At 42.8% G+C, this 24,274-nt stretch overlaps 1 protein-coding gene across 1 annotated transcript in view; it reads right to left on the bottom strand.

Moving 5' to 3' along the window:
- LOC126284296 (DNA replication ATP-dependent helicase/nuclease DNA2) overlaps positions 1 to 24,274 on the bottom strand; it is a 154,805-nt gene that overhangs the window by 116,899 nt on the left and 13,632 nt on the right. Inside the window, exons 3-4 of the mRNA XM_049983126.1 lie at positions 12,594 to 12,723; positions 4,489 to 4,602 (exon numbers count right to left, since the gene is read on the bottom strand). Coding sequence (XP_049839083.1) covers positions 4,489 to 4,602; positions 12,594 to 12,723 — 244 coding nt within the window. The remainder of the gene's footprint in view (positions 1 to 4,488; positions 4,603 to 12,593; positions 12,724 to 24,274) is intronic.

Genomic DNA, 24,274 nt, shown 5'->3' with positions numbered 1-24,274 from the left:
TTTTAATACCTACCCCGAATTTTTCTTTAGTTTCCTTTACTGCTTGCTCTATATAGAGATTGAATAACATTGGGGAGAGGCTACAACCCTGTCTTACTCCCTTCCCAACAACTGCTTCCCTTTCATGCCCCTCGACTCTTATAACTGCCATCTGGTTTCTGTACAAATTGTAAATAGCCTTTCGCTCCCTGTATTTTATCCCTGCCAACTTTAGAATTTGGAAGAGAGTATTCAAGTCAACATTGTCAAAAGCTTTTTCTAAGTCTACGAATGCTAGAAAGTAGGTTTGCCTTTCCTTAATCTTTCTTCTAAGATAAGTCGTAAGGTCAGTATTGCCTCACGTGTTTCAACATTTCTACGGAATCCAAACTGATCTTCCCCGAGGTCGGCTTCTACTAGTTTCTCCATTCGTCTGTAAAGAATTCGTGTTAGTATTTTGCAGCTGTGGCTTATTAAACTGATTGTTTGGTAATTTTCACATCTGTCAACACCTGCTTTCTTTGGGATTGGAATTATTATATTCTTCTTGAAGTCTGCGGGTATTTCACCTGTTTCATACATCTTGTTCACCATATGGTAGAGTTTTGTCAGGACTGGCTCTCCCAAGGCCGTCAGTAGTTCCAATGGAATGTTGTCTACTCCGGGGGCCTTGTTTCGGCTCAGGTCTTTCAGTGCTCTTTCAAACTCTTCACGCAGTATTGTATCTCCCATTTCATCTTCATCCACATCCTCTTCCATTTCCATAATATTGTCCTCAAGTACATCACCCTTGTATAGACCCTCTATATACTCCTTCCACCTTTCTGTTTTCCCTTCTTTGCTTAGAACTGGGTTTCCATCCGAGCTCTTGATGTTCATACAAGTGGTTCTGTTTTCTCCAAAGGTCTCTTTAATTTTCCTGTAGGCAGTATCTATCTTACCCCTAGTGAGATAAGCCTCTACATCCTTACATTTGTCCTCTAGCCATCCCTGCTTAGCCATTTTGCACTTCCTGTCGATCTCATTTTTGAGATGTTTGTATTCGTTTTTGCCGACTTCATTTACTGCATTTTTATATTTTCTCCTTTCATCAATTAAATTCAATATTTCTTCTGTTACCCAAGGATTACTACTAGCCCTCGTCTTTTTACCTACTTGATTATCTGCTGCCTTGACTACTTCATCCCTCAAAGCTACCCATTCTTCTTCTACTGTATTTGTTTCCCCCCATTCCTGTCAATTGTTCCCTTACGCTCTCCCTGAAACTCTGTACAACCTCTGGTTCTTTCAGTTTATCCAGGTCATATCTCCTTAAGTTCCCTCCTTTTTGCAGTTTCTTCAGTTTTAATCTACAGGTCATAACCAATAGATTGTGGTCAGAGTCCACATCTGCCCCTGGAAATGTCTTACAATTTAAAACCTGGTTCCTAAATCTCTGTCTTACCATTATATAATCTATCTGATACCTTTTAGTATCTCTAGGGTTCTTCCATGTATACAACCTTCTTTCATGATTCTTAAACCAAGTATTAGCTACCATACCAGTACCCATAGCCAGCCACTGTTGATGGAGCTCCCCAAGAAACACACAGCCCTCCCGTCCCTAAGCTGTGGGACACTTCACTGGGACCCTCTCTTGGCACTGTCTGATTTGGGTGACCCTATCACCAACTATGCTACTGCCAGCACAGCCGTAAACAACAATGAGGCATACAAACACCCCCACCTGGCACAAAAGGTGCCTACAAAAAGACTTCCCACAAGAGTGCATAAATACGTAAGTGTGTGTGTGTGTGTGTGTGTGTGTGTGTGTGTGTGTGTGTGTGTGTGCACTCTATATGGTGATAATAAATTTACAATAATGTCTGAAACTGTTACAGGATGCACGATAAGCTACAAATCCGACTATCAGCCCATAAATGCAGTTTGATGTGATCAAAAGAAGACTGCTCTTCTTGGTCACAGGGATATAAGAGTAATGTATCTCTTTGCTCAGTTTTTGTCCGATAGATAACATACGTTTACTCATCCTGGAGGTGAAACTAACAAGAATACAACAATTTTGTTTGCATAGGATGAACTTTGTATGCTTTCTCATATTAAGTGTGGACTTTAGCACAGAAGTTTTTCTCTGACATCGTCATTCCTCTAATGGAACATAATTTGCAATTGTGTACACAGTATCATTTGATTTAAGTCTTACACCCTCCACAATCTCACAAAAAACAGCTTTATTAGAGGCCATCTGATCTCAACAACGGGACACTCCACCCTTTAAGAGTTACGTTACAACAGCGAGATCATGCACTCACTCTTGTACCAAGCCATGACTAGCCTCATTAGAACACACTTTGGTGAGAGAAAACAAGTCAGTTATTACCATTCTCAGGCTACTCATGCTTGTAGAACTACAGCAGGAAGAAAGGAAGATGGTTGAGTAACAATGTAACAGTGGCACCTTGATTTCTAACTTGCACATTCCTCAACAGTAGACACGTAAGACTCCAATTCCAATCATTGAGAGGAATGCAGTGTATAATTGCCGACACCATTGAGTTAGAATGGCACATGATATAACATAGGAGAGTGGGTTCAATGGTGTTACAGAACAGTGGAAAGGGGGACTGTGGGGCAGAGGGTATAGGTGAGGATAAGTGAAGTTCAGTCATGGGAAAGGGTGGAAGTGGGTATGGAACAATCAAGTCCATGACGATTATAGGAATGAAGGGTGTGTTGCAGGGATTACTCCCATCCAGATAGCTCAGAAAAGCTGATGCTTGGGGGAAGGATCCAGATGGTATGAGTTATGAAGCAGCCATTGAAATTGAGCATGTTATACTCAGCCGCGAGTTCAGCCACTGGGTTGTCAACAACCCTGCTCTTGGCCACAATTTAGCAGATACCATTCATTCAGGTAAACAGTTGGTTGATGGCCATGTCCACATAAAATGTTGTGCAAGAATTATAGTAGAGCTGGTGTATGATATGGCAGCTTTCACTAATGGCCTTCTGATGGGGCAGGATACTTTTCCATGTGCCACATTCCCTGAAACTCCTTCCCAGCATCCCTTAAGACCCAGAACCTAAATAAACCAGAATCACTGTGGTCAACAAATACACCAAAAACTTCAATCCTACAGAAGTTTCAAACCTATCCAAAGACTTCACCATCAGTTCCACTTTCAAGTTCAGTCATGCTGGACTCCTAAGAGACCAACTCTCCTCCTCCTGACCACTAAAACTGAAACATAATCTGTTCTCTTCCTCCCAATCCCTACAATCAATATGTATTTTTGCTACCAGTTTTTCCAACCAAAGCCAACAGAATCCCAACACTGAACCTTGCCTCTGCTGTTTAACACTACCATCCAACAGTGCTTCTCCACCCCCCCCCCCCTTCCCTGCCCACACCTAAATGTCCCCTGATCACTTTCCAGTAATTCTCTACCTCCAACTTGGCCTCACCATGGTTTCCTGAGAACAAAAATGTCTCCACAGAAGAAAGGACAGCCACTCACAACCTCAAGACAGACCTTGATGTAATCGCCCCACCTGCAGTCAAGGACTACTCCACGGTCACAATGATTCACAGTGATCAGCTGACAGAAGATATCTGCCAACAGTCTGATTCCTCTATCTACAGGCACTGCCGCAGTGATCCCATTTCATTTCAGAAGTCTAATATAATCTCTAATTTCTACTCTAATCCGTAGGTCCATTCCAGAACCTTTCTGCCAAATCCATACTCCCTCACCATCACAGACTCCCGCACACCAACTTCTACATGCTTCCTAAAATTCAATAAGTCAACCATCTTGGAGGCTCCATTTCAGCTGGTGTGTTCTCACTGAATGAATCTCTGCTCTTGTCAACCAACAGTTCATTCAGTTGTTTGGCACCATGCGTAAATGCAGTTTTATAATGCTTCACGAATAAATTACTTGATGCAGTTAATTATTGCCAACATTGATTTCTTTGTTATTTCAGTTAATAAAATAAAACAATAACCACTTAGATTTAGCACTTCACTGTAAACATTTTCGCAGACGACTAAAACTCTGCTCTCCGAGTAGGGTTGTGTATGGTCCCGAGCTTTTCTACCGCCTACTCATTACCCTCCAACACACAACATTTTCACCCAAACAGAGACACCTGGAATCTCCAAACTCAGCCAAACTAAGACAAAATTTTAAGATAATTTTTTTTCAAATGTTGGCAAGACAATACCAGTGAGTTAGACCAAGCAACACCATCTGAAAGTGATAGGCCACATCTCCCTTTGCCTTAACACACTCCGTTTCAGCATGTTTCTGAACTTAGAGGAGTACTTCGGCACCTGAAGCAATTTAGCAAATCTCTCTTCCAGAAAATAGAGAATTTAATAACCAAATAAATAAAATATCTCCTACAAGCAAGAGGAACAATATTCTGTAAACAAAGATAAAAAATTGCTGTGTACAGACTAAAAGCACACATTATGTCTAAAGACAGGAAACTGTGCACACATACCTTTCAGGTGCAGTGAAACTGGATTCTTCTTCAGAAAAAAGCATGTCATCAAACATAGAACCATCAATATCCAGCAAATCTTCATTATCATTTCTTTCAGCTGTTATCTTTTCACTGCAAAGAATGATATGATGATAGTGTGTAATGTAAGAATACAATGAAAACAAGGCAAAGTCAAAATATGATCTAATATCAACTAACTATACAAGTCAAGAACTTTAATTATAACACTAACTATAAAACATGATAAAAACAGAACACTGTAGTAATAGGTCACACTCCTGTTATACAACAATTGATTTTTCTATTAGATGGCTTTTATTTAACAGGTTTACAACTGTGAAACTGGCTATTGTTAATGATAACAGTGACAGTTAGGACTCCTTTATGAAGCTTTAATATATCAACTGTTAATGATTCACTCCATTACGAAGTCTTAATGCATCAATTATTAGTGATTCATATGTATAAAGTAGTGACAGTTTCTCAAATTATTAATATATTTCTGTGACTTTAAGCAGTTTTTTCTAGTACAGTTAGTCCATTTGCTTGTCAAACTTTTTAAGTCTGTATTTCTCTTTTTCAAGTGTTACAACTCAAATTTAACAACAACATTAAAAGTTCAATTCACATGAGCAATAAACTGATATACATTACAGGATGTAACCCAAAAATTTTCTTAGATCCACAAAGCGCTAGGAAAACAAAATACCTCTGTAAGGAATGTACAACTAGGAAGTGGCAGGGGCCCTGTATGTTAAATGCTAAATGTGCCAAATGAAATGGTCTGCAAAATACAATGATTACTGCAGCATGCACAGTATTTAAAAGCAGTCACAAGTGGACAATGTCAACGAGTCCTGGCTCATGATGCTTATTTTGTGAAATCAGATATGCAATAAAGAATAACACAACTTGTGAAAAATCGTCAGATTACCACTGGATAAAGGAACTTAAGTAATCCAATGGAGCTATTATGTAAGAAGAAAATGAAGAAGAATTAGAAACCATAGAATACACACAAACATCTTACATATCACAAGACTGGTATAGTTCCCTCAGATGGACAACAACTGTGAAAGGAGCCATTCTGACATTCATCTTAAGACATCTGGAGAAATCATAAAACTTCTATAGTAGAGAGTAGACAATAATTTCAACCTTGTTCTTCAATCACTTACCTTGCCCTTTGATTACTTATTTCCTGGTTTCACTACATTACCTTGCTCTTCCTGGTTTCACTACAATTTAGAAGTTCATCCATCAAGGCACAATTAGAAAAATATTTTAACGAAGGGTGACACAGTCGCATTGAAGTAGACAGTGACCCAACATTGACAGTTTGTGGAATTGAAAACAACCACTTTTTTCCTGATTTTGACATCAGGTTTGATCCGGAAGATCACCAGAAGCATCTACCTCCCTAAACTATGATCCAAAACACAGCAACCTTGTAGCAAAGAAAAGCACCATCAAAAGACATATAAACATAATAAACTGTGATAAAACAAAACTGACACCTACAGCAGGGCCAATTGTGTATCACCACAGTTTTATTTTGTTTTGGCTCATTCTGTGTGGAATCAACTAACAAAAAAGTAAATTTGAACCTTAATGGTTAATACACTCCTGGAAATTGAAATAAGAACACGTGTAATTCATTGTCCCAGGAAGGGGAAACTTTATTGACACATTCCTGGGGTCAGATACATCACATGATCACACTGACAGAACCACAGGCACATAGACACAGGCAACAGAGCATGCACAATGTCGGCACTAGTACAGTGTATATCCACCTTTCGCAGCAATGTAGGCTGCTATTCTCCCATGGAGACGTTCGTAGAGATGCTGGATGTAGTCCTGTGGAACGGCTTGCCATGCCATTTCCACCTGGCGCCTCAGTTGGACCAGCGTTCGTGCTGGACGTGCAGACCGCGTGAGACGACGCTTCATCCAGTCCCAAACATGCTCAATGGGGGACAGATCCGGAGATCTTGCTGGCCAGGGTAGTTGACTTACACCTTCTAGAGCACGTTGGGTGGCACGGGATACATGTGGACGTGCATTATCCTGTTGGAACAGCAAGTTCCCTTGCCGGTCTAGGAATGGTAGAACGATGGGTTCGATGACGGTTTGGATGTACCGTGCACTATTCAGTGTCCCCTCGACGATCACCAGAGGTGTACGGCCAGTGTAGGAGATCGCTCCCCACACCATGATGCCGGGTGTTGGCCCTGTGTGCCTCGGTCGTATGCAGTCCTGATTGTGGCGCTCACCTGCACGGTGCCAAACACGCATACGACCATCATTGGCACCAAGGCAGAAGCGACTCTCATTGCTGAAGACGACACGTCTCCATTCGTCCCTCCATTCACGCCTGTCGCGACACCACTGGAGGCGGGCTGCACGATGTTAGGGCGTGAGCGGAAGACGGCCTAACGGTGTGCGGGACCGTAGCCCAGCTTCATGGAGACAGTTGCGAATGGTCCTCGCCGATACCCCAGGAGCAACAGTGTCCCTAATTTGCTGGGAAGTGGCGGTGCGGTCTTGGCGTGCATCCGTGCGTCGCTGCGGTCCGGTCCCAGGTCGACGGGCACGTGCACCTTCCACCGACCACTGGCGACAACATCGATGTACTGTGGAGACCTCACGCCCCACGTGTTGAGCAATTCGGCGGTACGTCCACCCGGCCTCCCGCATGCCCACTATACGCCCTCGCTCAAAGTCCGTCAATTGCACATACGGTTCACGTCCACGCTGTCGTGGCATGCTACCAGTGTTAAAGACTGCGATGGAGCTCCGTATGCCACGGCAAACTGGCTGACACTGACGGCGGTGGTGCACAAATGCTGCGCAGCTAGCGCCATTCGACGGCCAACACCGCGGTTCCTGGTGTGTCCGCTGTGCTGTGCGTGTGATCATTGCTTGTACAGCCCTCTCGCAGTGTCCGGAGCAAGTATGGTGGGTCTGACACACCGGTGTCAATGTGTTCTTTTTTCCATTTCCAGGAGTGTAATTACATTATTTTTTGCCACTTTGTTCCTTGTTTTGATAGGCAGAATAATCTAAAACTTATGATTTTTTGGCCATTTGGCTTCTGAGTTGTTAATTCCTTATATTTCGAAAATTTTGCCATTATTTTCACATTTGAAACTTTAAAATTGTAGTATCTCAAAAACTCAGACCTAAATTTTGTAGCATTTTATTTGGTTTCTTTTCAACTGTAAAAATTGAAGCCACTTTGTCACATTCATAAAAAAAATTATTTGTTAAGCTTTCAAAATCAGATTTTTTAAAATGTGTGACAGTCACACCATTTGTTAATGCATATGCCAAATATCTTGATGGTGTTCTACTGGGAACATACTGTAATAAATTTTATTTTACTAGTAAGTGCAGCATCCAGTATGCAGTCTGTAGGACTTTAGACTCATTACTAGATTGTAACAAAATCTTAAACTGCAAAAACCAAATGAGGCTCTCAAGTCACTGCTATTTGTAATTTACATATTAGAATTACACATTTAAATTTAAATTCAGGTTTGGCTTTCTACATATTAACTGTAAAAATACTTTTCCGTACACTATGATGCATGCTCAACAAAGACTACAACCCGGAATATAAGATGATCCCCCCCCCCCTCCTCCTCCTCCTCCATTTATAATAGGCTCCTTGAGAGAAACTTATTTTTAACATATTCTGACTAATGAAAATTACAAACTGTTTTATTGACAAAGTATCTGTCAAAAAGTTAACATAGTATCTATTCTAAACTTGCAACAGGTAGGGGGGACCACACACACACACACACACACACACACACACACACACACACACACACACACTCACTCACTCACTCACTCACTCTCTCACTCACTCTCTCTCTCCTCCTCACACAAATACAACTCACACACACATGTCTACAGTCTCTGGAAGCTGGAGCCAGGCTGAAAGCTAACATTCTGACAGTCTTTTTGTTGTGCCTTTCTGCAAGTCAGCGTCTCCACTATACGGTGGATAGCAACTATCCTCTTCACAATAATGTTACATTCTATCCTGGACTTTCCATTCTTTTCTGTTTACTAACCCATTAGTCTGTGGTATCACATTTTTATCATCATTCAAATAACACAGCTATGAAATTTATATCTTCATTGTCATAAATATTTGGTAGTTTCTTCTGAATATGTTGCTATTTCTGAGATTGTCATTTCAGTGGGACATGAGAACACACTGGTATTTTTCCAAATGCATATCGGATTTCGGTTCTATACTGACATGAGAATTTACAACGTCTCTTGTTTCCTAACATATTGCCTGCCCATCATTCTCTCATTGACTATGCAGAACCAGCCAACACACCTGTCATACATCACTTGGAGTGTCAAAAACTCTGCAGCAAGAAGCATTTAAGTTCACCACTGGCCCCCACCTAGATTTTTACTGTCTCATGCAGAAATGAATACTATTGTTGAGTATTTGTCCAGTTTTAAAGACAGTCCAATTTAGACTACAACTGGATCCAAATAAACCACACTTTAAAAATGGTAGATGTTCAAGAAATTACTTGGTACACATTTCTGTGTCTGGGAATGCAATGAAATTTGCTGCTTGCTTTCTGCTCGCCCTCCAGCAATCACCATTGCTCTCAGCCAAGATGATTTTACCATTCCCCTTCCAATTCTTTCATAGTGCAGATTTAGAGCAACTGTGAAAAATGGACTGCAGCATCCTCTAGTGCACATATGTAAGAACACCAACTAATACATCAATAAAAGACCACAATTATAATTAAGTCCCGTTCTTTAATTTTCGCTTATCCCGCAATCTAGTGACGCCTGTTGGTACTATTCCCATGATGGTCTTTCCACTATAATTTTTCTTGCGATAACAATCACAGTCAATTCGTCAGACATTTCATTCTGGATTAATTTTCCTTCTTGTTTCAACAGAATGTCACCATGTTCTAAAGCTGCCAACATTTAACCTGGCATTTTAATACGTGAACAGTGGCCGAATTTCTCATTTGCAAGCCACTTAAGAAATCATTACAGTTCCTCATGTCCAAATAAAATATTGGTCCGGGTTCTGGACCAACTAATCTTTTTTAATGTTACATTTACTTAAAAAGCGGTGCTGATTTTCTTTATGTGGTGTCCAGACATGTTTGAGAATATGTAAATAAAACAAAATTTGCAAGAAGATAGAATTTAATGGTAGTTTCTTCTGCTTTTCACAAAATTTTTAAATTTTAACCAGAGCAATAGACTTCCGTAGTGCCTTTTTCATAGTTTTTCTCGTATCTCTTGTGCTAGAGCCACACAAGTCAATGTCACATGGTCATTCAAGCAATATTGATACTGCATTGAGCACTTCGGGGAAATCTAGAACCTGTTGGAACGCAATTAACATTTGCCAAGCTCTGCCAATCCAAATTCTTCAAAATAAAACAATTGGTTATTAATTAAATATTGGTGTAGCTTTTGCGATTTAAGAATGTGTTTTATGGGTGCCTTGCACTGAAAAACTTTCTACTCATACTCAACAAAAAAGAAAAAAAATTGTTTTCTAACAACAAGCATATTGGAGTTTTGATATTATGTATTGCAGTCCTCTTTTGAATAAAAACATAGTCTTCTCAAGAAATAGTGCCCTAGTGATGGATTACTGATATAACAACAACTTCTTTTAGAAAATAATAATATTACAATGAGGATTTTAACATGTCTTCTTTTGATAGTCAATGGCAGGCAATCCCCCCCACTTTCTAGAAATGATCCAATACATACAAAACATCTAATCTCCCAAACTATGTGACGCACAATGATAATTTTGCAGATATATTCAGTAGTATATGTGGATGCTGTCTGCAAAATGAGTATTGAATAGAATCAGGAGTACAGAAGTTATAAATAAAAATGTCATGCCCGGTGTTGCAGCTTTATTGCTTGAATAATGAAAATATTTGTTTCTTCTCATCATTTTTTTTTTTTTTTTGGGGGGGGGGGGGGGGTGGGGTGTTAGCAAGAAAACATTTTGTCAAAGTTCGAAATTATGTGTAAAGTTTCCTGGATGTCACCAGTACTCTCATTCTCAAATACTGCATGAATATAGTGTGGGCAATTCACATACCACAAGTTACACTACAAGACATATACAGTTTCTAACTGTAATACTTTACATACTGTGTTAAACCTTATACATAGGATATAGCTCTCATTGAGTAGATTATGAAAGCATTTTAATTTTTTAAATTCTATTGGTGATTATGTATATTGAAAACACAAAATCAAATTTTTGTTGCCTCTGGGAACCATTAGATAGGCAACATGCAACGGGAATCCTAATCCATGTTAGCCATATAATAATACAGATGTCTTCCACCTCACAGCTAAAATGAAACTGCACAAATGACATGCCAATACAGTTTCAAATTGCCATGAATTTTCAATACACCAATTATTCACTGGGCAATGGCCTTGCCGCAGTGGATACACACGTTCCCGTGAGATCACCGAAGTTAAGCGCTGTTGGGCGTGGCTGGCACTTGGTGGGTTACCATCCAGCCGCCAAGTGCTGTTGCCATTTTTCGGGGTGCACTCAGCCTCGTGATGCCAATTGAGGAGCTACTCAACCGAATAGTAGCGGCTCTGGTCAAAGAAAACCATCAGAACGACCGGGAGAGCAGTGTGCTGACCCCACGCCCCTCCTATCCGCATCCTCATCTGAGGATGACACAGCGGTCGGATGGTCCCGATGGGCCACTTGTGGCCTGAAGATGGAGTGCAATTATTCACTAAAGACTGGAAAATCTGCTGTCTTATTACAAAGACGCATTTTATATTAAATCAATTTGGATTAAAATAGTAATTTTTTTATATGTAGGCTTTCACACAGAAATATATACAGAAGAAGTTTTGTATTTTGATACAACCCATGAAACACAAAGGAAAGTAGTAAGACGTACCACTTGTTACATGCATGGAACGAGAGATTCTAAAATGTCATTGTGGTCCACTCAACCACTGAAAACAGTCTCACTTTAAGAGATATGCATCACAATTATGAAATCACACAGTGTCAAATACTTACTGCAGTAACCTCACCTTATTTGTACACTTTTTTTCACACTAAATCTGTAAGACTGGCAACCTGTAACAGAAGTGGAGCTTTTTATGGCCAAAGGCTCTTCTAGATTTATTTCAGAGCCATAAAGGTACATCATCATGATCATCCTTTTATATAAATATAGCAGTGTGGAATCAACTGACTATGAATGTCCAACCACTCACACCAGTGCTCCACAACTGACAAGAAGCAGCTATTTTCTACTGATACAAAAAAGTGCAATGGATAGTGTCTGAGATTTAATAATTTCTGTAAATGAAACCCACAAAAAGAGATCCAATACAGATATCCAAAGTAAACTGGGCAAGTATATTAATTTTACTGCTACCAACATTATTTTAAATATTCTTTGTTGCTTACTACTGAATTTTCATGCAGACACACAAAAATTAATGCCTAATATCTCATCACATTCCCTGATACAAGCACCTGTTTGAAAATTTTGTGTGATTCATTAAATAGAACAAAGTGCAAATACCGCTGTTTAATTTGATAATACAGTCACTAACATGTAATTTTTTTCTCTCTCTCTCTCTCCACACAGAGGGGGGGGGGGGGGGGAGAGAGAGAGAGAGAGAGAGAGAGAGAGAGAGAGAGAGAGAGAGAGAGAGAGAGAGAGAGAGAGAGAGAGAGAGAGAGAGAGAGAGAGAGAGAATTACCAAAAATAATAATTCACAATGTTTAATAGCTTATGAAATTCCATATTGTTTAATACTAAGGTATTTCTGCTTGACAAAATAATTGTAACTTATGTAGAACAATAACACACTCAACCAAATGAGATTCAGAAATGCAACAGGCTACTGATTAGCATAACAAACATTATCAAAAACTATATTTACAACTAAATTTTTTTAAACAATTCTCATCACAGACCATTTAAGTTCCATCAACAGTTTTATCACAATAGGAAAAACCCAGCTCATTTTAGAAATATCTGTGAAATATCAGCTATTCAAGGAAAATGTTCTACCTGCCACTCTGCTCCATTTTAGTGCAACTGTTCTCTGCATTCTTCGCAGCTTCAAGCAGCAATAAATCACAGTCTGAGACAATCCCAGAATCTCTGTCACTGAAGCCCCAGTCATCATTTTCTTTGTCTCCTAAAACAAGCATACATCAATATGGAAAGTTTTATATTAATTTTATTTTCTGTGTGTGGCCAGCAAGCTGGCACCAGCATTCCATTCACTTTCTCAGGCACAAAATTATTATAAAATACTGTGTAATGCGACACAATCTATCTTTTAGACAACATACTTTATCCTTTACCAATGAACTAAGTAAGCGGAAGTCATATGTTGAATTCAACTGAGGCTGAACACCAGTATGTGATAATTACTTAAAATAGAGTAATTGATTACAAGCATATAGCAGTGTTTAATTACTATTGTTGGCTATGCTCATGCAAGTTCACTCTAATGCAACCATTATTTTGCTTTTAAGTGCACCTGAAATAGATACATGAGAACTTACACAAACCAACACTTATTGATGTTTATACCTGGAATGGAATAACAGAGTAAGTGACAGTTACTTGTTTACAGAGCACTTACAACAGGAACAACTGGTTGCAGAATGAGCTCAGTTGCACTTTCTGTACTATACATCATTGACATGCTACAGCACTACCTCTGTTCTCACTTCCCACAGTCAATTGCAGACAAATCTACACCTGGTAACCAATTGTTGTCATGAAATTCCATTATTTCTATCTGCAACATGTTCCATTAAGGCAACAGATTGTCTGACATTAGCAGTTAAAATGCATTGAAACATAATGAGACTATAATGGTCCTGCAAAGTGAACTCAATGCAGTGCATCAATAAGGAATGGGTGGACACATTCCGTACAGAACTACTCAGCTCTTACTGCCACAGTCATATAACGCACATAAATAGCGACGAACTGACATCACCCTCTTCCCCCTTTCCGTTAAACTTTCATTTGCTATGAACCCGTTATAACTACACAACACAAAATTACTTTCTCAGATTCAATTTACAAAAAATTTTTACAAGGCTGGCTTTTTCATATCTTGAATACAATATTGCATCAACATCTTCCTGACTGATGCAACATGTATGTTGTTCTTCTTCCCCTCGCCCCCCTTTTTTTTGCTGTGAATGTTCTTTTGCCTGTCCACAACTGGTCTGTTGCTTTATTTTTCTTCCAAGGAAGCAGAATTTCTGAATTCCATCCTACTATGTGATCCCCAGTTGTTGTGATAGTGCCACGACATTTAACAGTGCCGCCACGACAGTACGCACAAACGGCGATAGAGGCGCTCCGCAAATCGGATGAGCGCGGGAGCGCCACCTAGCTACGAACGGCACCGGCCGCATGTCACGGCACAGCAGTCGAATACGAGAGACAGAGTTGTAATCATGTGATCAGCTATTGTTTCTAAGAGAGAGTGTGAAAATCCACACAATTATTGTGATTAAAGGTTATAACACTTTTTGGCGACGAGGTCGGGATATTTTCACCGCGTTGTGGATTTGCGTGTTCGTGACGGGGCAGACATGGAACAGCTTATGCAAGCGCTCATTGAACAACAAACACAGCTGACGGCAGCGATTCAGGCGTTGTCGACGTCGCTTACTCATCGTCTGTCTTCCTCTTCTCCGCCTCCATTCCCTCCTTACGACGAGGCCACTGAAGACTGGGAGAATTATGAGAAGCGTTTGCGGCAACACTTCTTGGCTTTCGGCGTTGTCGACGCTCCTATGTGTAAGTCGTTATTTCTATCTTGGATTTCCCCTCGGGTCCATCAGCTGCTATCTCAGTTAGCCCCTCTGCGGGAACCAGCCTCCCTGTCCTTCCAAGAAATGTGTGACTTATTGTCTGCCTATTATCGAACAAACACCCACGTCGTTGCCGCCCGCGTGGCGTTCTACCAGTGTCGTAAACAGCCCCATCAATCTTACCGGGCTTGGGCGGCGGAACTACACGGCCTGAGTAGGAAATGTCAGTTTGTCACGGACACTCATCACGAGTCTTATGCTGATTCAATGGTTAGAGATGCTATTCTACAGCTTGCTCCTGATAAAGAAGTTCGGCAACGTGCCCTACAACTGCCAAACCCGTCGTTGTCGGAAGTTCTAAGCATCGCTCAATCCTTTGAAGTGTCTCACGCTGCTGGCGCGCAAATAGACGCGTGGTGTGATGTAGGCGCTGTACAGTCAACTCTCGACAAGGACAATTTGCCTGTTGCACAGGAGAACGAAGATGTGGCGGCGGTTCACTCGCGTAAACAACGTCGCGTTGGGCCGCAACGCTCGCAGCGAAACCAGCAACCACAGAAGCCGGTTCGTTCCGCGCTTCCTCCTTGCTCCCGTTGTTTCGTACAGCACGACAGGGCAGCATGTCCAAAACGTTGGGCCACGTGTAATTCATGTAGGAAAAAAGGCCACATTGCTTCTGTGTGTCAGTCCCATAAAGTTCCTGTCGACGAGGACGAGGCGTCGGACATGGATGTTCACTGTGTGCTTTCTCAAACAAATAAGTTGTTTGTTACTGTTCGTGTTCTGAATAAAGACATCCGCATGCAAGTGGACACTGGCTCTGCAGTAACTCTCATTAATTCTCGCACCTATTTGGTGTTGGGCTCCCCTCCTTTGTCTCCAGTTACGCGCAATCTGAGGACTTATAATCAGCAGAAAATTCCTATCATGGGCCAGTTTGATGCTTCCACTGCCTACAAGTCTGTTGTTCGGCCCCTCACGTTTTATGTGGTGGATCATGCGGGCACTGAAAACCTGTTCGGTTATGATGCTTTCCAGTTGTTCGGGTTCTCCATTGCTGATGATGTGCACCTCATATCTGAGGACATTCCGTATCAACAGCTGGATGGATTGTGTTGTGAATTTTCGTCCGTGTTCTCTGCTGGTCTGGGTTGTGCCAAGGATTTTGCAGCCCACATTACTCTTAAACCTACGGCTCGCCCTAAGTTTTTCCGGGCACGCCCTATTCCGGTGGCGTTGCGTGCACCTGTCAAGGCTGAGCTAGACAGGTTAACAGCTTCAGGGATTCTCCTTCCGGTTACCTCCAGCGAATGGGCATCGCCGATCGTGGTGGTTTCTAAACCAAACGGGAGTCTGCGATTGTGTGGTGACTTTAAAGCCACTGTCAACGCTCAGAGCCTCATTGACACTTATCCTCTTCCTCGTCCTGAGGAGTTGTTTACCAAGCTCGCTGGGGGCCAGTTCTTTTCCAAACTTGACTTATCGGAGGCGTACCATCAGTTGCCGTTGGACGCTCCTTCCAAGGAATTTCTCGTTATCAACACTCCTTGTGGGTTGTATCAGTACCAGCGATTACCATTTGGCGTCGCTAGCGCACCGGCCATTTTTCAGCGGCTTTTGGAACAGCTCACGGCTTCCGTTCCCGGCTGCATAAACTATCTAGATGACATTGTTGTCACGGGAGCCTCCACTGCGGAGCACCTTCGTAATTTACGTTCACTGTTTCGGGTTTTGCATTCGGCTGGGTTGAGGTGCAATCTGGACAAGTCACAGTTCTTCCAACCCTCCATTGAGTATCTTGGTTTCCACTTGTCCCGTGAGGGCATACGCCCTCTCCGTGAGCACGTTGCGGCCATTAACGCTCTACCCCGGCCATCTACGGTCAAAGAACTTCAGGCGTTTCTAGGCAAGATTGCTTATTATCACAAATTCATTCCATCCGCAGCAGCGGTAGCTTATCCTCTGCATCAGCTGTTATGCAAAAACGTCCCCTTCTGTTGGTCCGACGGTTGTGAGCAGGCTTTTGTCCGCCTGAAGGCTCATTTGCAGTCGGCGCCTTGTCTTGCCACATTCCGTCCGGGTCAGCACTTGGTTCTGGCGACTGACGCGTCACAGTATGGCCTAGGGGCTGTTCTCGCCCATCGGTATGAGGATGGGTCGTAACGACCCATTGCCTATGCTTCCAAGACCCTCAACGAGGCGCAACGGCGTTACTCTCAAATCGAAAAGGAGGCGCTCGCTATCATTTATGCTCTAAAAAAGTTCAGCGTTTTTTTTGTATGGTTCTAAGTTTCACCTCATCACCGACCACAAACCGCTGGTCTCTCTGTTCAGCCCCTCGGCGTCACTTCCGGATAAGGCAGCTCACCGCCTGCAACGTTGGGCCTTATACTTGTCTCGTTTTCATTATGAGATTCACTATCGCCCCACGGCCCAGCACGCAAACGCGGATGCATTGTCGCGATTGCCGATGGGCCCCGACCCTGTTTTCGATCGCGATGAACTCCTCTGTTTTCACATTGATGAGGAAGAACGTCATGCAGTCGAGGGCTTTCCACTTACAGGTTTGCAGGTCGCGTCAGCTACTGCGCGGGACCCGGTCCTGCGTCGGGTGATCGGTTTTGTTCAACGAGGTTGGCCGGACAGGACCGGGGGCTGGGCATCGGATCCCCTTCGCAACTACCATGCCTTGCGCCTTCGTCTGTCTGTTCGTGATGGTGTTGTTCTTCTGGCCACAGATGGCGCATCTCCACGGGTCGTGGTGCCAGCCTCTCTTCGTAAAGATGTTCTCAAACTGTTGCACGGAGGCCATTGGGGAATTTCTCGGACTAAGTCCCTGGCCCGCAGGCACGTTTATTGGCCCGGCATTGATTCGGACATCGCCCATATGGTTGCTGCATGTGGCCAGTGTGCTCAACAACTGGCGGCACCTCGTACAATGCCCTCTCCGTGGCCTGATCCAGCTCAGCCATGGGAACGGGTGCACGCCGACTTTGCTGGCCCCTTCCTCGGTACTTATTGGCTACTGTTGATTGACGCCTTCTCGAAGTTTCCATTTGTTGTTAGATGTCCGTCGCCCACCACTGCGGCGACGACGCTGGCTTTGTCCAAAATCTTTGCGCTAGAAGGTCTTCCATCCACGATCGTCACGGACAATGGCCCTCAGTTCTCTTCGCAGGCCTTCCATGATTTTTGTACTGGACAAGGGATTCATCATGTTACCGCACCTCCCTTCCATCCGCAATCGAATGGGGAGGTCGAGCACCTTGTCCGCACTTTCAAATGCCAGATGAAAAAATTCCTTAGTGATTTTTCCACAGATGACGCCCTGCTGCAATTTCTGAGTTCTTATCGCTTCACACCTCTGGGTGATCGCAGCCCTGCTGAACTCTTGCATGGCCGCCAACCGCGCACTCTACTGCACCTGCTTCACCCTGTCAGGCCTTGTACTGTGTCCCCTAGTGCGGGAAAATACTCGGTGGGCGCCGACGTGTGGGCACGAGGGTATGGATCTCGCCCTAAATGGATTCCAGGGGTGGTCAAGGCTCTTCGCGGCCGCCGGCTTTGTGAAATCCGTACGGGCGACGGCACGGTTGATCGCCATTACGACCAGATGTGCCCACGAGCGGTGGCCATGCCTGTGCCACCGCCCCATCCTTCGCCTCCACCAGCTCGAGACGCCAGTCCTGTCGCTGCTGCCGATCTACCGTCCGTGTTGATGCAGCCGCTGTCGCTGCCGCTTCCAAGTACTCCGGAACCGGCCCCAGTCGCGACGCCGCCTTCTCCGGGACCCATCTCGCTGGAGCACACTCCCAGGTCAATGACACCTATGGATGCTGCTCCGGAGTTTTCACCCATCATCTCATCCAGGAGGCACGTTCCACGCACGAGCTTCCGTCCTGGACATTTTCGACCATACTCCCGTGTCTCTGCGAGGGATCTCCTCGGGGCCTCACAAGAGGCCATGGATGTCTCTGCGCTGTCCATGTCTCCAAGGAAGTGAGTGTTTATTTTTTTCAAGGGGGGAAAAGTGTTGTGATAGTGCCACGACATTTAACAGTGCCGCCACGACAGTACGCACAAACGGCGATAGAGGCGCTCCGCAAATCGGATGAGCGCGGGAGCGCCACCTAGCTACGAACGGCACCGGCCGCATGTCACGGCACAGCAGTCGAATACGAGAGACAGAGTTGTAATCATGTGATCAGCTATTGTTTCTAAGAGAGAGTGTGAAAATCCACGCAATTATTGTGATTAAAGGTTATAACACCAGTTTACTGCTAATCTCATTATTTTGTTACTCCACATTGTTGATGTGTTCCTTTGGTTTATTCTCAGTCCATATTCTGGGCTCACTCAGACTGATCATTCCTGAATTTTTATCTACTTCCATTTATAACCTTAACTGCTTCCTCAATATACTGGCTAAAAAGAAAGAAAGACTGTATTCTTACCCCACTATGCCCTTTTAATTGCAGTTCCTCTCTCTTGGTCTAACCCTCTATATCACTCTTGGTTCTTGTACACACTGCAGATTGCCTGGCTACCTCTATAGCTTATACTTTTTTTTCTTAGAATTTCAAAAAATTTTCAGCCTGTTTCCGCCCCCCCCCCCCCACCCCCCCCTGGATCAGCAAAGCTAATGAAGAAATGGTTCAAATGGCTCTGAGCACTATGGGACTTAACATCTGAGGTCATCAGTCCCCTAGAACTTAGAACTACTTAAACCTAACTAACCTAAGGACATCACACATATCCATATCCGAACCTGTGGCTGTAGCAGTCGCACAGTTCCAGACTGAAGTGCTGAGAACTACCAGGCCACACCAGCCGGCAAATCCAATGAAAAGCACATAGTTTTCCTAAGTCTTCATTCCATTATCAAGCAGAACATCAAAACTCTGTATCTGGAGCAATTTACCTTTCCTAATGTGAAATTGACAATTATTAAATGTGATTTTAATTTTCTTTACTATTCTTCTGAATACTATTCTTGGCAGCAACTTTGATGCACGAGCTGAGTCTTTGACAGTTCTTACACTTATCTGCCAATGATCTCAGACTTTGTGGATGATATCCTTCCAAAAATCTAAGCATATGTCACTAATCACAGATTCTTTGCACTGACTTAAATAACTGGTGCCCGCCCCCAAACTATTCTAAAAATTCTGAAGTATTGTTATCTATGCTTTCTACCTTTCTCATCACAAGTCTTCAACAGATATTTCAAAATGACTAATACGAGATTTCTGCTTGTGTTACAAATTTGCACCCATTTTCTTCTTCGATTTCAACAACTTAAGGTTTTCCCCCTTAGTACCCTTTCCTTCTCTTTACTCCAACCTGTATTTAACAGTAGGAGTACTCTAGTGCTTTTAATGTTGGCAGCTTTGATTTTAATTTTACCATACGTTATTTTCACTTTTATATATCCTGAAATTTCCCTTCTGATGACAATTTCATTTTAGATTTCTTCTTCTTCTTCTCCTCCTCCTCCTCCTCCTCCTCCTCTTTTTTCAGCCATACTGCTTGAGATTCCTTGATTTTCCCTATCAATTACATTTCTACATGATTCCTATTGCTCTATTCTTTTCTTTTTCATATCATTTTTGCATTTCTTTCTTTCATTGATCAGCTGAAGTATTTTTTTCATCAACACTATGCAATAGCTTCCCTGTACATATTTTTGGTTTCCAACTTCTGCCATTGCTCTTTCTAGAGATATTCATTCCTCTTTGCTACACTGCGTAATGCAACACACTGTGAGTCACAAACTGTAGAATATGATAGACCTGTAAACAATACAATGCACTGCAATTCTGGTATGTACATTTATGGTCATATATATTGTCATCTTACAATAATTATTGCCAAGTGATATTTAATGAAAGAGACAGAAATTACTTCAAAGAGAAGAATTTGCAAAAAATATGAAGAAACTGCCCATAACATAAGGATGTAGCATGTAGTAATTACTAGTTTTAAATAGAAGATTAAACGGACATGTCTGTATAAAATAATAACAGTTGTAATATGGCATTACCTTAACTGTAGGCAAGGGAACTATCAATTTTTATGATCAAAATTAATATACTGCAACACAAAATTGTTAAAAATACTCATTCTGTAGTTTCTAGACCTGTGAGCCCTCTCCAGTGCCATCAGAATGCCATATAACTCTGCATCATAATTTGTAAATCGTTCTAGAAGATGCACTTTAAAAGCCCCATCAGGGAAAACAGCAGAACAACCAAGAGCATTTTCCTGCTGGGATCCATCTGTATAAATAATGATAAAACTACGGTATCCACTTAAAATAGACGAAAACAAATTTGTAAATACCAAATCTGGAGTACAACTTTTCTTGTACTGTGCCCAGTTTAAAATCACTTTCGGCCTCTGAAGACACTAAGGCAGCAGTGTGTTCCAACCCTGGGTGTGTAATTTCATGTCTGAGATATCCAGATCCTTGAGACAGTCTGTAGCATGAATACCAAATGGCTCGGCCACTTGGGGCCGATTCCTGAACAGTCATTTGAAAGTGGGTTGGATCACTGAACTAAATGCCAATGACTGAGGTGATACTGAGATTTTCAGCCAAAAGGTTATGTCGCCGAATAAAGAGTGGTGGTTCACCAGCCTCTGCACACAAGACTCTGAACTGAACTGGTCCGAAAGGCTCCAGTCGATATCAGAATGCCGTCATGATGGACAGCATTTAACATTCGGAGGAAGGAAGGATGGATCGATTTGTAGACCATGCTGCCATAGTCTAAGTGTGATCGAACAAATGCCCTATAAAACTGCAAGAGGTGGGACCTGTCAGCTCCCCATGTTTTTCTGCCAAGGCATTTCAAAATGTTCAACAACCGGAAGCCTTTGTTTATAGGTCTTTCAGGTGTGGGAGCCATGCTAATTTAGAGTCAAATAATAAACCTAAAAAGTGCACAGTGTCTTGAAAATGTAAAATACAGTCACCCATTGTAAGCAATGGTTGGTTAAAACTCCGATGAGCATGGTTAAAATTAACACACACGATCTTCTCAGGTGAGAATCGAAAGCCAGTTATCTGGACTCAAGTTTCCAGCCTCCTAATGGTCAGCTGTAGCTGGCTCGGCATCGTAAGACCAGAGGAAGAGTAGAAGATTGCAAAGTCACCCACAAACAAAGAGCATCTGACAGGGCTCCTGACTGTGGAGAAAATGCCATTGATAGCGATGGCAAACAATGTGACACTGAGGACATTGCCCTGGGGAACACCATTCTCCGGAACATAGCAATCAGACATGGCATTGCCAATGCCCAAACTTCCAGCACTTAAAGCAGCGCATAGGGGGAGGGACGGATGGTTTAACGTCACAGCGGTAAACCATCACCTTGACATTTTCAGGCAATGAATGACCCTCATAGGCCAAGATGAAGGCACCGCTAGCAACCCTGTTGTCTTTGGGTCCCCTGAAAATGTGTCTGATGAAATGAACACCCCGCCGTTCTAAAATGGCACGGAGCTTGCCGTCAGACAGCAAGAGGAGATCATGATGGAAAATGATCCCTTGGACCACGGTGAGGCTTTTAGGGGGAGCGATGGAAACAGGAATATCATCCAGCTTGTCACAGGTGAGTAATCCTTGGGACTGGGTTGGGGATGCGGTCTGAATTAAGTCTGCGCCGTTTTGCATCTTGGATAGTGCTGTCACTTCTCCAAACTTATCTTCAAGGTTTTCAACGAAAAACTGATGCTTCTTAGGTAGAAAGGAGTCCCCATCAGTTCTGCTACAGACTAAAAACCGACGCAAATATGGCTCTCTCCGTTCTGTAGCCCTATGTTCCTCCCATGGTCTAGCGAGGGAAGGAAACGATTTAGGGTCATACCTGTCAGCATTGTATTCAATCTTGCCCTTCTTAGAGACTGCTGGCACTGTACGGTCACCAGCAAGAGATGGAATAGTCTGCTTCATTGCGGGTCATCCACCCTGATGCCACTCACTACTATCAGGGGCTCTCTCCACAGGCGCCACACAGCCACAGAAAAGGTCAACTGGCATGATGGCCTTGCCGGGAGTCCTGATGCCCCAGGAAGACAGTCATCTATTCCATGGCATACGTGGTGAGTTTACAGCTCAGGCATCAGTGGTGCAATCCCTGTGTTGTCAGGGGGCTACCACCAAATGGGTACATGACAGCCCTACCACAATGGACTGGCTATCGTGCTGGATACTGGGCGCAGAGAAATCCAAGGAGACAACAGAAGAAGATGTCATACCCTCAAAAGTGCCCTCGCCCAAATAGTTGAATAGCAGTTGGAGATGCAGAGTCATGACAAGAGACTCAGGAGATCGAATCTAAGGGCACTATGGATAACTTGTGCACCACATAGGTCAAACCAAAGAATGGGACCGGAACTCGCAGGGCCAAAAAGTGAGGGACCCCTTTTAGTCGGCTCTTACGACAGGCAGGAATACCTTGGGCCTATTCTAATCCTGGACGCACAGGGGGGAGAATATGTTGGTTTAAAAAATCCAGTGGGAATGTTTCAATCACTAAAAAAAGTTATCACACCCACAGGAATTTTTCCAGCTCTACTGCAAGAAGTAGGAAATGGATTAATCAGATTCCTATGCAGACTGTTTGGAATCAGCCTAGCAGCAAGAGTCATTCCTAATACATAGAAGATAGTAAAGGTTGTTTTCACTCTGAAGCCATGAGAAATGATTAATCTCAGGTTCAGGACACAAGATCTATCACTCTCTTCCTTTTTCCTGAAGACATTAGAAAAACTGTTAATATGTATGACAGAGAAAGGAAATTAAGTGGGGTTCCTTGACATAAAAACCGAAATGTTTATCAACCAGGCAAATCACATGAAACAGTACTTCACGAAAAAGTGGAAAAAGCTCTACACTTTCAGGAAATTGTTCTCTCTGGACATCGAGGGGGTGTCTAGCAGTATAACATTCGAATCTATGGTTAAAGCTGCAGAAGAGCAGGGCATTAAGATGCTGGTTGATTAAAACCATGCCAAGTAGATGAAAGATAGAAGCCACCACGATGAAAGAAAATAAAAAATGAGAAATAACAGCAGATGGTGTCTGCAAGATGGTGTTTTGCAGTCACTACTGTGGAACCTACTTACTAATGTTGCCTTGAATCTACTCCATTACTCTTTTACCGTTTTTGGTTCATACTTTGTGACGCTTTCCTTTACTTCTTGTAGATACTGTAGCCTGCTTCCTTCCTCCTTCAACTTCCATACTCTTATATGTCTTTCCTAGTTTTCTGTCCCTTTATAATCCTTATCCCCTCTCAAGTTCGTTTACCAGCAAACGATGGTCACTATCCAAGGCCTCTGATGGTATTACCCTAATGTCAATGATGTTCCTATTCATCACACTATCGTACAGGAAGTAGTCACCTATTGACTTTCTCTTTAAGTCTGGAATGTACCAGGTAATCGTGTGGCTCTCTCTTTGACTGAACCAAGAGTTCCAAACCAGCAAGCCATTTCTTTAACAGAACTAATAGCCTTTCACCTTCCTCATTTCAGCAGCTCCAAGTTTTTGGTCCATGCTCACTTTCGCAGCCTTGTCTTTCTCTTCCTACAAGCGCATTAACTATCACATTCTTCCTTCCCATCTGCTTCTTCATTTCCTCTTTGAACTCTTGCTTCTCCTCAGAATTGCAACCCACCTGTGACGCATATACTTATATTGCCTCTATGGTCATCCCCTTGAGTTGTAATTTGATCTTCATCATCCTATCACTCATTCTCTTCAATTACTCTTTTAATCCATCTCTTCCCACTCCTTTTCTCCTTCCCTCCTCATTTCCACTCCAGTACCGTTGGTAGCCTTTCCTCATTTCTCTCTTTCCTTCTCCTTTCCATAATGTTTCAGCTAAAGCCAGTAT

The sequence above is a fragment of the Schistocerca gregaria genome, chromosome 8, assembly GCF_023897955.1.
Source record: "Schistocerca gregaria isolate iqSchGreg1 chromosome 8, iqSchGreg1.2, whole genome shotgun sequence".
Classification (NCBI taxonomy): domain Eukaryota; kingdom Metazoa; phylum Arthropoda; class Insecta; order Orthoptera; family Acrididae; genus Schistocerca; species Schistocerca gregaria.
Note: the sequence above shows the minus strand (reverse complement) of the source record. Positions and strands in the feature narration are given on the sequence as shown.